This window comes from Bufo gargarizans, chromosome 1, assembly GCF_014858855.1.
Source record: "Bufo gargarizans isolate SCDJY-AF-19 chromosome 1, ASM1485885v1, whole genome shotgun sequence".
Classification (NCBI taxonomy): domain Eukaryota; kingdom Metazoa; phylum Chordata; class Amphibia; order Anura; family Bufonidae; genus Bufo; species Bufo gargarizans.
The window spans coordinates 129,186,682-129,200,376 of NC_058080.1; the positions used below are offsets into that span (position 1 = coordinate 129,186,682).

Consider the following 13,695-nt stretch of genomic DNA (forward strand, 5'->3'; position numbering starts at 1 on the left):
ACAAAATGTCGCGCGACAAATGTCGTCGTGTAGACCTAGCCTAAGACATAGTGGTTTTCACCATAGACTTCAATGGAGTCGTTAACATAAACAGAACATCTGCAACAAAAACAGTTTTTGCGGGTTGGTGTGGATTTTCTGCAAACAAATCCGCCTCCTGTGCAGGTAGCCTAACTTCATTTTTTTCCAATACCCCAAAACCTCTGTAACTTGCCATTATGAAGTCCAGGAAAGCTGGATGACAAAAACTAATGTGAGCTTTAATGGCTGCCATTAGTGATTGTGACGTCTGGAAAAGAGATATATATAAGAAAGAGAGGAATACCCAGATATAGGAGATATATAAGAAATAGAGGAATACTCAGATATCGGAGATGTATAAGAAAGACAGGAATACACAGATATATGAGATATATAAGAAAGAGAGGAATACACAGATATAGGAGATATATAAGAAAGAGAGAAATACACAGATATAGGAGATATATAAGAAATAGAGGAATACACAGATATATGAGATATATGAGAATGAAAGGGATTCATTGGTAGTGGTTGTACTATGTATAATGCATGTTTTGTATGTATAGCCTGAATTGCAAGCTATAGTTTTTTGGCACCTGGAGGGTTACACAGTAATACCTACATCACATATATATATATATATATATATATATATATATATATATATATCACCATAGCTCAGTGTAATGATAGGTAACATCTTTGCCAGAAATGCAAATGAAGTTCTCACTAGCTGGTGTAAGAACACACCACCCCCTCCTTCAGCGACCCCTCCTCAGCTCACAGTTCAAGCTAATCATTGACAGGACTTTTACAATCCAGTTCTATAGAGAAGCTGAGATAAGACAGTCCTGCGCTGGGAGCAGAAGACAGCAGAAGGAGCAGATCTCTTCCATTCTCTCTGCAGCAACTGAATGGAAGTCTCTCCATCCTTACACATGAAAAGAGTCCTATAGTAGCCAAGAGATCAGGGGGGACAAGATGGCTCATTTTTGGCTGAAGGGTTACTACTGGATTTTATTGGTTTTGACAAGAGAAGTCATTGGAAGTCCTGGAGATGGCATACAAGTCTGGGAAAGACTGAGTCAAGTAAACCCTTTAAATGAAAGTCAACTTTTCACCTATGGGACATTTCCTCCTGGTTTTCTCTGGGGTGTAGGATCTTCTTCATTGCAGATAGAAGATGATCACTCCAGTAGGGGACCTTCTGTGTGGGACCAGTTTATGAAGACCCAACAGTCATGGAAAGGAATTCCTTCTATTGACCAGCCTGTAGACATCTCAGACAGTTTCTCTAGCAAAGAGATGCCAGCTCTGGATTTTTTAGGGGTGAATTTTTACCATTTCTCAATTTCCTGGCCAAGACTGTTTCCACAAGGAAATAGTGTCCCCAGTGAGCAGGGTGTGCGCTACTACAACAGCACCATCAATTTGCTGATCAGGAATGGCATTCAACCGGTGATCACCCTTTACCACTGGGACCTACCTGTGACCATACAAGAAAATTATGGGGGCTGGGAAAATCAGAGTGTCATCCATCTGTTTAATAACTATGCCACGTTCTGCTTCCAAAAGTTTGGAGATCGGGTCAAATATTGGATTACCATGCACAACCCTTACCTGATCGCCTGGCATGGGTATGGCACAGGGACAAATGCCCCTTGGATTAGAAGAGACGATGCTGCTGTGTCTGAAGTGGCACATAACCTCATCAAGGTAAATCACTGTGTGCAATAGCTGAATGTTTTTGACTGATCTCTATGGAGTCAGTGCATCCAAAGTATAGTTCATAGGGTGTTGAGTTAAAACTGTATCCAAAACACTAGTAGACTTCCATATCTGGTCATTACGCGTTGCTATCTAGTGCATTGATTGACCAAATACATGGAAAAAGCATGTCCAACATAGTCCAGGTAATGGGGCACTGTACTGATCCAAAATGAAAAAAAAAATTGGCCATTCAAAAATCTTGACATCTATGATCAATTAATTATACCTGTATGTTCAAATAGAAAAATACAAGAGTTTGGGCAGCACAGCTGTATATCAGGTACAGGCGGAGTGTCAGCGGCTGTGAAGGCGATCCCCCTCCAAATAATAAGCGAAAAAAATGTATGTTCATATAGTTATGGAGAAATATGTAATAAGACAGCCTGAAAGACAATTACAAAAGTGCGTTTCTATCATAGTTTACCAGTAACCCCAGTAGGAGTTTACATAAATGTGGCAGATATTACAATGGATTTCTTTAGGCAGTGTTCACACTTATAGATGTGCTATCCATTGACCCATAATACATGAGCCGATCTACCAGGGTTCTATGGAGATGCACCCTCCCAGACGTGATAAATGTACCGTAGTTGGCCCAGGGAGACCTGCTTGTTTAATATTCTAACATGATCAGATCAGATTACACAGTAACAAAGTTTATGTCATCTTTTACAGAATTTGGGTGACATTTGGCTTTTCCAGATCATTTGCATTCTGAACACTATTATTTTTAATGGATAAGCAAATGATCCTGCACATTGAGAGCATCTGTCCAACAACAATCTTTCGAAAACTGACCATAAATAATTACTGCCAATGCAAACATGTTTACCATCCATAAAGATAATTGCTTTGTCCGTGGTTTGTAAAATGAAAAAAATTACGGCTCAGAATAATGGAAATCTGCTTCATTGGTTGGAGACAGGGGTGCACCACCAATGAGGCCAGGTGAGGCAATCGCCTCAGGCAGCACCAGGTAGGGGTGAGAGGGGGTCAGCCGAAGGGCCATGAGCTGGAGGGAAGGGGTTAGGTTAAGAAATTGGCATTGGGGAAGGGGGTGCACCGTTTCAGTTTTTGCCTCAGGCAGCAGAAAGGCTATGCGCACCCCTGGTTGGAACACTTATTCATCCTTCCAAATTCTCGATAGTATTTGGCTTACTAAAGCCTGAGAAGAATGCACGTGGGCAATGCATGATTATTCTCATGATGTAAATGGTTTTCCATAGGAAAAATCATTTTAAGTCAGGGTTGAGATCTGCATTCTGTTCTGTCGTAGGGGATATTCAAGCTGACAGATTTGTCGCCGGATAGACCCCATTGTCCCCCATAATGGGGTGTGTTAGGTTTCAACATAGTGTATAGCGCATGCTGCACCACTAATATTTTTCAGCAAATATTACAGAATACTCGACAGAGGATCTGAACTGAGCCTGAACACAGACGTGAACAGAGCCCTTCTGTATACTCAGGTGTGTAGCTACGAGAGGGTTGGCAGCACTTGTTCCCCAAGTGGGGACCCTGACAAGCCACTTTCCTTTGGCCACATTATTAGGGCTCATGCAGACAAACGTGTGTCGGCTGGGCCCCCTGCTGCGGACCGCAAAATTCAGTCCGCAATGCAGAGTCACCGCCCGTAGGGCTGCCGTATGTAGACGCAGGACCCATTCACTTGAATGGGGTCTGCAATCCACATTCAACGGTCCGCACCGTAAAAAAGTAGTGCATGCAGTAGTGGAACAGAGGCACGGACTGAAAGCCCATGGAAGCACTCTGTAGTGCTTTCGTGGGCTTCCGATCCGTGCCTCTGTTCTGCACTGCACCATATCTCCCAGATTGGGAACCCATTCAAGTGAATGGGTCCGCATCCATGATATGGTGTGCACCCGGCCAGCTGTTTGCGGGCCACAATACGGGCATGGGCGGGCAACGGCCATGTGCGTGAGCCCTTAAGATACAGGGCTAAGGAGGCATACTATCCCCAGGTGACGGAAAGACTACCTACCACTCTGTATATGCTTATTCTCGTCGAGATTTATTTTTTTTTTTAAAGCAGACGTTCCCAAAAGGCAATTTCATCACTGAAAAAAATGCCACTTTGTACTTTTCCCAAGACGAATGTAGAAAAATTAAAAATGATAAGACTTCCAAAAAAGAGTATGCAGTGTATGTATGTCAGCTTGATGCCATGTAGCACCGCATAGTCAAAGCGTGGCACAACCATTAGAATACTGCGGCTGCGCCAGAATTGCTCAGTTTGTGACTTGTCCCGCTGGTCAGTGATGAAATATTGAATGCTTTATTTTGTCCACTGTTCTTATTGTATCCATTGTCAGCCTGGACACTATGGAGAGTCTTCCACGGAATCGTCTATCACTGACAAGTATATTTTGCAGTCCTGCAGGTGGCTAAACTGCTTTCAGCATGTCAGTGCGACTGCGCCGGTCCGAATCAAAGAAAATAGCAAATAGAAGCCTATAGACAGTATATTCATTCCTGCTGTTTATCAATGGGGTCACAGAAAGCTAGGAAATAAAACTTAACTTTTAATAACTATCTCAATAATACTTTACTTCAATATACTCTAAAATTGCAATTAAGCAAAAATCCACATCTCATAATCTCAAATCAATAGGGGAGACCTACAGGGGTACACTTGGGAAAAGATCCCTGGCTAGTACCTCAACCCACAGGAACACCCTGATGGCCCCGTACCTGCCCTGTCTCACCCTCTCATTACCCTAAACATACCCAACGCGTTTCCCCACATAGCGGTTCATCAGGGGAATAATATGGGGTAATTATTCATCAACACAAGATAGATCAAAACTAAGAATTAATAATGAAAGAGTTAAAAACATATGGTAGTTGCTAGTACATAAATCTCAGATAAACATGATCACAGTGCGGATACCAGATCTCAGAAAGACACAATCCAAACAGAGATACCAATAACATTATTTCTAGTTATTATGCCCACAGGGTTATACACAGGTAAATCCTTCAAAAACATGACATTTCAAGACCAAGAACAAAAGGACCAAGTATATCAATCAATCCTTCAACCTGGTATATAATTTCAACCATCTGTGGTCCCACAATTCATAATCAATTAGATAAATAGTTAAAAACCAATATATAGTTTAGAATTCATGGAGCCCTAGAGGTTTTTACTGCCAGATATTCACCGGACATAAGGGTATGCTCCCCCTACTGCAATAAGCTTAAGAGCCAGGCCAGTGATTGATTAGTCCGATGTAATGTAATAGTGGTCCAAAGGACCTCTCACGTATATGTTCGGCGGGTTCCTATTATGTCCATTGCTCTGGGGTCCTTCCGAGATATGGATATGATTGCACCTGTCCATTTATGTTTTGTAAATGTTGCAGGACTGCGTGCGGAAAATCCACTGCATTTATAGTAACAGCACTGCAGAGCGTCTGCATCGGAATCCGCACGTAACTGGACAAGCAGTAAGGATTTTTAAATCTAAAGCATGTCAATTGATGTTTGCAGATATCTGCGATGGATTTCACAGTGAAATCTGTTGCAAATCTGCAGCATTTCCGCCCCAAAAAAATACAAAATCACAGCAAAATCTGCATGATTTGGTGCTGATTTTGCACTTGCTCTACAATGCAGGCAGCAGGACTCTATGCTCCCAGTGTTCCCAGCCGTGCCTGTAGTCAGGTGAGTATAGCCACAAATGGGAGGTATCATAAATATATGGGGGCACAAAAGAAAAATAAGAGAAAACCAAATCTTTCCATTATATTTCCCCTGTGTACAGAATACAGTATCTTTTTGACCAAAAATACTGACCGTTTATTTGTCTCTTCTTTGCATCCATTCACAATTGTAGCTTCAAAATACTGAATCAAAATACTGCAATGTGTGAAGGAGGACTAATGACTGTTGCTAAAGGGCTTTTTCATTGCTAACATACTGATGACCTATGCTAGGATAGGTGGCTGATATCAGCTCGGTGGGGATCTGATGTCCGGCACCCCCGCTGATCAGCTGTTAGCAGTAGTAAACAGTGCATGAAGCTGCCGAAGCACAGCGCTGTACAATCTGTAGTGGTCATTCTATGGAACTGCAGCTGAGGTCCCATTCACTTGTACGTAGTACGTGAGAACAGCCAGCACACAGTGGGCCAGATTTACTAATCTTCTAGATGGTGTGAGCTTGTCCAGACCTGCAGCAGATTTATCACAGGGGCTCAGGATGGATGATACATGTGGTGCAGGGGCAGACACTTCTCTGACTGTATACTAATTACACCACGCAACAACAACAAAATCTTTGCTATTGGGCAAAAAACATTTGTCATATATCCGAAGTCAGAATTGTAACATGTCATGAAATTTTGCTATGCATAAGTATACCTAAATGAATGAAGCACTTGGAAAGCATTGAATAATTTTGAACAGAACGAGTTTTACTCCAACAATTACCTGATCTACATCAAAGTTTGTGCAGTAAACAGTGTACGAAAATGTATTAGAATAACAACATTTCAAAAAGTCTAGTTTTTCAGTTTAAAAGTCTTAGGCTACTTTCACACTTGTGCTTGATCGGATCCGTTCCGAACGGATCCGATCATATTAATGCAGACGGAGGCTCCGTTCAGTACGGATCCGTCTGCATTAATAACTTAGAAAAATTTCTAAGTGCGAGAGTAGCCTGAGCGGATCCGTTCAGACTTTCAATGTAAAGTCAATGGGGGACAGATCCGCTTGAAGATTGAGCCATATGGTGTCATCTTCAAGCGGATCCGTTCCCATTGACTTACATTGTAAGTCTGGACGGATCCGCACGCCTCCGCACGGCCAGGCGGACAGCTGAACACTGCAAGCAGCGTTCGGGTGTCCGCCTGGCCGTGCGGAGGCGAGCGGAGCGGAGGCTGAACGCTGCCAGACTGATGCAGTCTGAGCGGATCCGCATCCATTCAGACTGCATCAGGGCTGGACGGAAGCGTTCGGGTCCGCTCGTGAAGCCCTTCAAACGGAGCTCACGAGCGGACAGCAGAACGCTAGTGTGAAAGTAGCCTTACTTGAGCAAGGCCCAGTACTGTTAAAAGAGCTTCAGGCATCTGCTTTTGCGAACGGTCATATTTTACCGTTGCAAAAACCAGCAGTAGTCCCCATCATGTTGGGATTCCAGTGGCCTTGATACCTGTTCTCCTTTGTAGAAATATCTTTATGGAACCGCTCTCCGTGTTCGTCACTTACGTGTCCCAAATTATGTGGGAAAAAGTCAAGATGGGAATGTAAGAAATGCACTTTCAATGACATTCGGCAGCCAAGTTGTTCATATGCTGTAAGCATGTTACTAATTCAGCAAAGTTTGCAGCTCGTCTGTTCCCAAGGACGTTCTGCACCACTAGCACAAATGCATCCCAAGCTGCAAGTTCCAGAGGGTTGAGTTTTGTTCTGAATGTGTCATCATGCATTAGTTTGTTGATTTCGGGGGCCAATAAAAATTCCAGCCTTTATTTTACCATCAGTTTTCAGTGTGTTAAACTTCTCCTTCAAATACTGGAAACCATTTCCATCACAATCAATTGCAATTACAACATTTTTCATTAAATCAAGTTTAAAGGGCTTCAGTCACCCCACTAAAGTCATTTTTTGGGTGGGGCTAGTTAAATTCCTTATACTGCGATATATGAAAATATAATGGTGTTACTTACTTTCCTTCAGCAGTTTCTTCTAAAAACAAACTTTTATAATATGTAAATTAGGTCTCTACCAGCAAGTAGGGCGTCTACTTGCTGGTAGCCGCCGCAAAAAACCGCCCCCTGTCCTGTTGATTGACAGGGCCAGCCGCGATCTCCTCCTCCGGCCGGCCCTGTCAGCATTTCTCACGCGCCTGTGTTCATTCGGCGCAGGCGCTTTGTGATGAGGAGGCTCGCCTCCTCAGCACCCCCAAAGTGCACCTGCGCCGATGACATCACCGAAAGAGAAGACGTCATCGGCGCAGGCGCACTGAGGGAGTGCTGAGGAGGCGAGCCTCCTCATCTCAGAGCACCTGCGCCGAATGAACACAGGCGCGCGATTTTTGAAATGCTGACAGGGCCGACCGGAGGAGGAGATCGCGGCTGGCCCTGTCAATCAACAGGACGAGGGGGCATTTTTTTGCGGCGGCTACCAGCAAGTAGACGCCCTACTTGCTGGTACAGACCTAATTTACATATTATAAAAGTTTGTTTTTAGAAGAAACTGCTGAAGGAAAGTAAGTAACACCATTATATTTTCATATATCGCAGTATAAGGAATTTAACTAGCCCCCCCCCCCCCCCAAAATGACTTTAGTGGGGTGACAGAAGCCCTTTAATGTGAAGCGGTGGAAGATAAACTTGAAGTAGATCGACCAATGATTTGTGTTGTACATTGTACTGACCAACTGTGTGCTCGACTCTGAGAGGTCACTGTCTCATTTTGTAATGATTGTTGTCATCATGACTGTTCCATAGGCACAAGAAACACATATGCTTTGTGTACCCTAACTGTAGACCAAGCAGCAGTGCTACCACTTTCAGGTCAGCACAAATTTTCAATTTATGTTCTGAGTATTTGATCATTTTCAAAATTAACTCCATAGAAGCATGGCTCTCTTTCATTCCAACCTCATGAGCCAATGGAACAGATGGTTTTTCGTTACCTTTGTGCAACAAGACAGCTTTCCAACTTGTTTTGCTAGAGTCTATGAATAGCGTCCATTCATCGGGAACATGTGTACCATCTAACTCCATCATAAGACCATTTACATCAGTACAGAAACAGACATAGTATGCAGCTAACTTGGTGTGTCGATGATGAAAGTGTGAGTTTTTGGTGCCTCGTTGTAGCAAATTCCATTCCTGAAGTCTAGAAGCTAGCAGTTCTGACTTTTCTTTACATAATGACAGATCTCTTACCAGATCATCTAAATCTGATTGGCTCAGCAAGTGCGGCTGACCCTTCAGTTGTTCTGGATCAGGAAATACATTGTGACAATCAACATATTTTTCATCAGGATCAGAACCGTCTGTTTCAATTGCCGTTCCTGCTGTGGGAGGGACAGGCACTGGGTTCTCTACATCGTGTGGTACTGGTTTAGGAGCAGATTCAGTCAGGATACACAATTTGTTACTTGTTTCTCTTTGAATATCGGGCAATTTTGGTCATGCAAAAGTAACAGTCTGAATGGTGATTTTTCTGCCCACACCAAACCATAGGCATTGCAAAAGCCATTCCTTTTCTTTTACCATTCAACCACTGTTAGCCCAGAGTAACACACAGTGCAACAAACATGAGGTGCCCAGCTTTTATCTTGATCTCTAATTTTACAGTCAAAGTAATACTTGTAAGCAAGACGCACTTGCTTTGTCAGACTTGCGCTGATCATAAGTAGTGTATTTGCCACATATGTAGCAGAAATTGTCTGGATCGTTAACACATTTGCATTTATCCATCTTAAGTTTCAAAACTGATAGCACTAGAACAGATCACTTTATCAAAATCTGTCCAGCTTGCCTTATATACTTACTGCTGACATCAGCCAGAGTGCGTCCGGACAGGTCTGGATATGTCCATTGGAATATTTCCACGTGTCAGGCAAATTCCGAGTTCATATTTGGAATCAGGGCGCTCATTTTAGTATAAATCACATGTTTTTCTCTCAGTAGCAAAATCATTGTGGCGCGGTGTTATTGGTTGGCTTACTTTGAGACTGAATTTTTACGCCAGAATTTTGGTTACATTTTAGCGCAGAAGGGTGCATTGTAAGTGTCTCTTTCAGATAAGCCTTACCGCCTTGTTGAGCATATCGTAAAAAAAAAAACTGATTTGCCATATTATGCCAATTTGCACCACTTTGTAGGCAGATTTTTGGAACAGACACATTAACAAATCTGGTCCAGTGTATGGAGCTGCAGGGTTTTTTCGGCTCCATGCACAGTTTAGTTCCAGAACCACAGCTACCACTAACCCTAGATTGGTGGGGGTGCCAGGTGTGGACCCCCACTGATCTGATATTGATGATCTATCCTATGGATGGGTCAGCAATATGTTAGTCCCTGGAAATTCCCTTTAAAAGAATTATTGCACAAAAAAAACGAATCCACTATCCACAGGATAGGAAATAAATTTATGACTGGCCCAAGCCCAACCACTGGGCCCCAACCATTCAGGGGTCCTGTGTTCCCTCTTTGGGAGAGTCAGTAGCTCATGCCTGCTACTGTTCCAGTCAACTCTACAGGACTGGTGGAGAAAGCCGAGTTCATCCCTTGGCTAACTTTGGAAGTCCTATAGAGGCATTCACTCAAATGGCGGAACATGGGTTCTCTGTTCTCATGGGGGCCCCAGAGATTGAACCCAGACAGCTGGATAGGGGAAAAGTGCGACAACTATTTTAAAGGAAATGCGTGTTTGAGGTCCATGTGTTGTCTTCGCTCTTATACTATGCCATTAATTATTACTGTTTGTAGCTGTTGTAGCCTTGACTTTTGGATCTTGTGTGCTTACTTCAGATACTCATTCCATGTTTGCTTTGTAAAGGCCAGCGCTGACCAGTCTCAGCTAATAGAACGGGTGATATAACGCTGTTTTTTATTGATGTCGCTAACTAGTTTCTTCTAAGTAATGTGTGATGGCCATCCAATATACTGCACAGTAACCTGCGGCGCTCCAGCTGTTGTGAAGTAGCACTGCTGGGAGTTGTAGTTTAATAAGCATCACTCTGGTTATTTTCAATGTTTTAGTATGTTCCAAGAGCTCTTCCCTACTCCAGCTCTTGACTCCACGTCTTACATATAAAGACCACTGTAACATCTTATAGTCATCTGTAGGTCTGTGAAAAGATTGTCTTTGTTACTATCAGGAGAGGACCTATAGAACTGTTCATCCTGATCTTCCTAGTTATAGAATATAAGCGCCATGGTGAAGAGACAGACATATGCAGCAATGAGAAAAGGGGGTATTGTAATGCACTATAACAATGCAATTATACATGTAAGTGCATGTAAAAGTCATGTGTCATTACCCGTGTATTAGGAATATTTACTGGTGGGACAGTCCCTTTAATTAAAGGGGAAATCCACTTCATGTTTTACTTTTATTGAATTGGGTCTATAACGCCACTGGGTTCAATTACTATTTCTACTATTTCTGTTTACTTTGCAAATAATTCTTCACCACTATAGCATACAAAGTTATTTTTGGGTAGATAGAATTTATCTTTGCAGCAAACCTTGGTAAAAAAAAAAACATATAGTGTATAGTCTTTCATCAACTAACAGTCCTATGAGTAGGTGTAGATTTGCAACAAAATGCACCCCATTTTCTGGGTTTCTACTTCATAAATTTGGAGACCATGCTGCAATCTTTTAATGTAATTTTTTTTTTTGCATATTAATTATATATAAAATCTGCCTTGGAACAGGATAGTAGCCAATCAGAAAACAAGATTCCAATCTTAAATATAACTTCAGTAAACTACACTTTAAAGATATACAGTAAATACAGATATGCTTCTTGTGCCGTGCTGGCCCGCTGGGGGGCCTGTGTGGGCAGTGGAGCTGGATGGGAGTGGTGGTTGTAGTCCTCATGGTGGCTAAGCCTAGATCCAGAACTCTCCAGGGCTGTGCAGGTAGTGAATGGAGGGGTGCAACCTTTGCTCCCTTTGAGCACACCCTGGACTTTTGGCTTCTCCTGCCTGATTGTGGCTGGGGAGCCCTTGATGTTAAAATAAGCAGTGGGGTACAAGGCAGAAGAGCAGGTGGAGGGCTAGAGGATAGTAAAGGTAATGATCATACCCATTTGGATGGAGAAATAGAGTGTCCTTACTTAATAAATGATGGGCGTTACAGTATGAATGCAAGCAGCAATCACAGTTCTCATATATTGTGCAGAGTAAGTTTTTCCCAAAGGCTGCATGTAGGAGGTGGCAATGATAGTTGTAATCCTCCCTGAGACTCTAGAGGTTCTAGCAATCTTGCCAAATTAACCAAAGATGATCAATTACTATCAATATACTTTCTGCAGTGCCCAGTTGCAGGATGCAGACCTAGATTGGTTGGTCAGTCTGTCTCCGAAGTGTGGAGGGAGCCGGAGGCAATTACCCCTTTCCACATGCAGTAAAGTATTTTGCCATATACGTACATTTACCTTATTGTCTCAGTCCTCCGCCACCTGTATATATTCAGCATTTCCATCTCTCAGGAGATAATCCTTAGCAAAATTTATTTTCTGACAGTTTTCCACTCTCAGGAATGGTGTTTTCCTAGATAACTGCTGTCAAGGCTTACTTTTCAGCTGGACATACAAAACAAGCCTCGTCTCTTGCTTGTGCAGTAACAGACCCTCTACTAACTAACCACAGAAACATAGAATGTGTCGGCAGATAAGAACCATTTGGCCCATCTAGTCTGCCCAATATACTAAGTACTATGGATAGCCCCTGGCCCTATCTTATATGAAGGATGGCCTTATGCCTATCCCATGCATGCTTAAACTCCTCCACTGTATTTGCAGCTACCACTTCTGCAGGAAGGCTATTCCATGCATCCACTACTCTCTCAGTAAAGTAATACTTCCTGATATTACTTTTAAACCTTTGCCCCTCTAATTTAAAACTATGTCCTCTTGTAGCAGTTTTTCTTCTTTTAAATATTCTCTCCTCTTTTACCTTGTTGATTCCCTTTATGTATTTAAAAGTTTCTATCATATCCCCTCTGTCTCGTCTTTCTTCCAAGCTATACATTTTAAGGTCCTTTAACCTTTCCTGGTAAGTTTTATCCTGCAATCCATGTACCAGTTTAGTAGCTCTTCTCTGAACTCTCTCCAAAGTATCAATATCCTTCTGGAGATATGGTCTTCAGTACTGCACACAAAAACCAGGAGATCATGGGACCAGTCCACCACCTGGTAACGGTAACTAACAACTGGCAGTTTACTATTTCCTACCTATACATAGCCTTTTGGGATACATAGTATCTAGATCATCTCAGTAAACATTTTAACAGCTTTTAAAGTAAAGTGTAAAGAATTAACCCTTTAGCAGTGAATTTGTTAGTAACCTTTAGCAGTGACAAGTTACTGCACTCGTAGATCTAGGTTACAAATTACCATTTACATGTAGTGTGCACTGTCACTTATTGTCTGTCCATTATAATATATGCACCTACCATAGAAACACAGTTAAGCAATGCTGTACATCACTTTGATCAAAGGTCATCTGCCCTTGATTATTTCAAGTAATCTCTTTGACTTAAAAGGTGAAAGCAACAGATCCGTATTTTACACTTATGGTGAATTTTGACAACTGGATAATTGTTCAAGCGATTAATGACTTAATCACATTTACCTCTTTAAAGGAAATCTGTCAGCTCCAAAACACCCCCACAATGGAGTAATATGTGTATAATGGAAGTGGTGCTGAGTCCAGTGTGCAGTTTTTATCTTTATACTCACTCGCATTCTGACACTGTGCTCCTACAAGCTAGCAATACACTGCATCGAGAGGACTCCCATGCTCCCACACATAATGGAGAGGACTCAAAGAGGCGTCCTCTCAATGCATTGGTTTGTGGTAGTACAGCATCGAAACGCAAGTGAGTATGAAGATAAAAATTACATAATCAGACTCAGCATCACTTACACTATAGACCACTTACTCTAGTTTGAGGTCATCAGTATGTGATTGGTGGGGTCCGACACCCAGGACCCCCACCGATCAGCTGCAGCCTTATCACAGCTCACCAGAGAGTCGTAGATGTATAGCAGCTATGCTTGGCATTGCAGCTCAGCCCCATTCACTTCAATGAAACTGTGAGCGCTGGTGGCTTCTCAAACAGCTGATCTGCGGGGGGTCTGGGTGTCGGACCCCCACCGATCATATACCAATGAGCTATCCTGATGTCTA

At 42.5% G+C, this 13,695-nt stretch overlaps 1 protein-coding gene across 1 annotated transcript in view; it reads left to right on the forward strand.

The window, feature by feature from the left end:
• Window positions 1–908: 908 nt before the first annotated feature.
• KLB (klotho beta) overlaps window positions 909–13,695 on the forward strand; it is a 50,116-nt gene continuing 37,329 nt past the window's right edge. Inside the window, exon 1 of the mRNA XM_044298361.1 lies at window positions 909–1,737. Coding sequence (XP_044154296.1) covers window positions 1,003–1,737 — 735 coding nt within the window. The 5' untranslated portion in view covers window positions 909–1,002. The remainder of the gene's footprint in view (window positions 1,738–13,695) is intronic.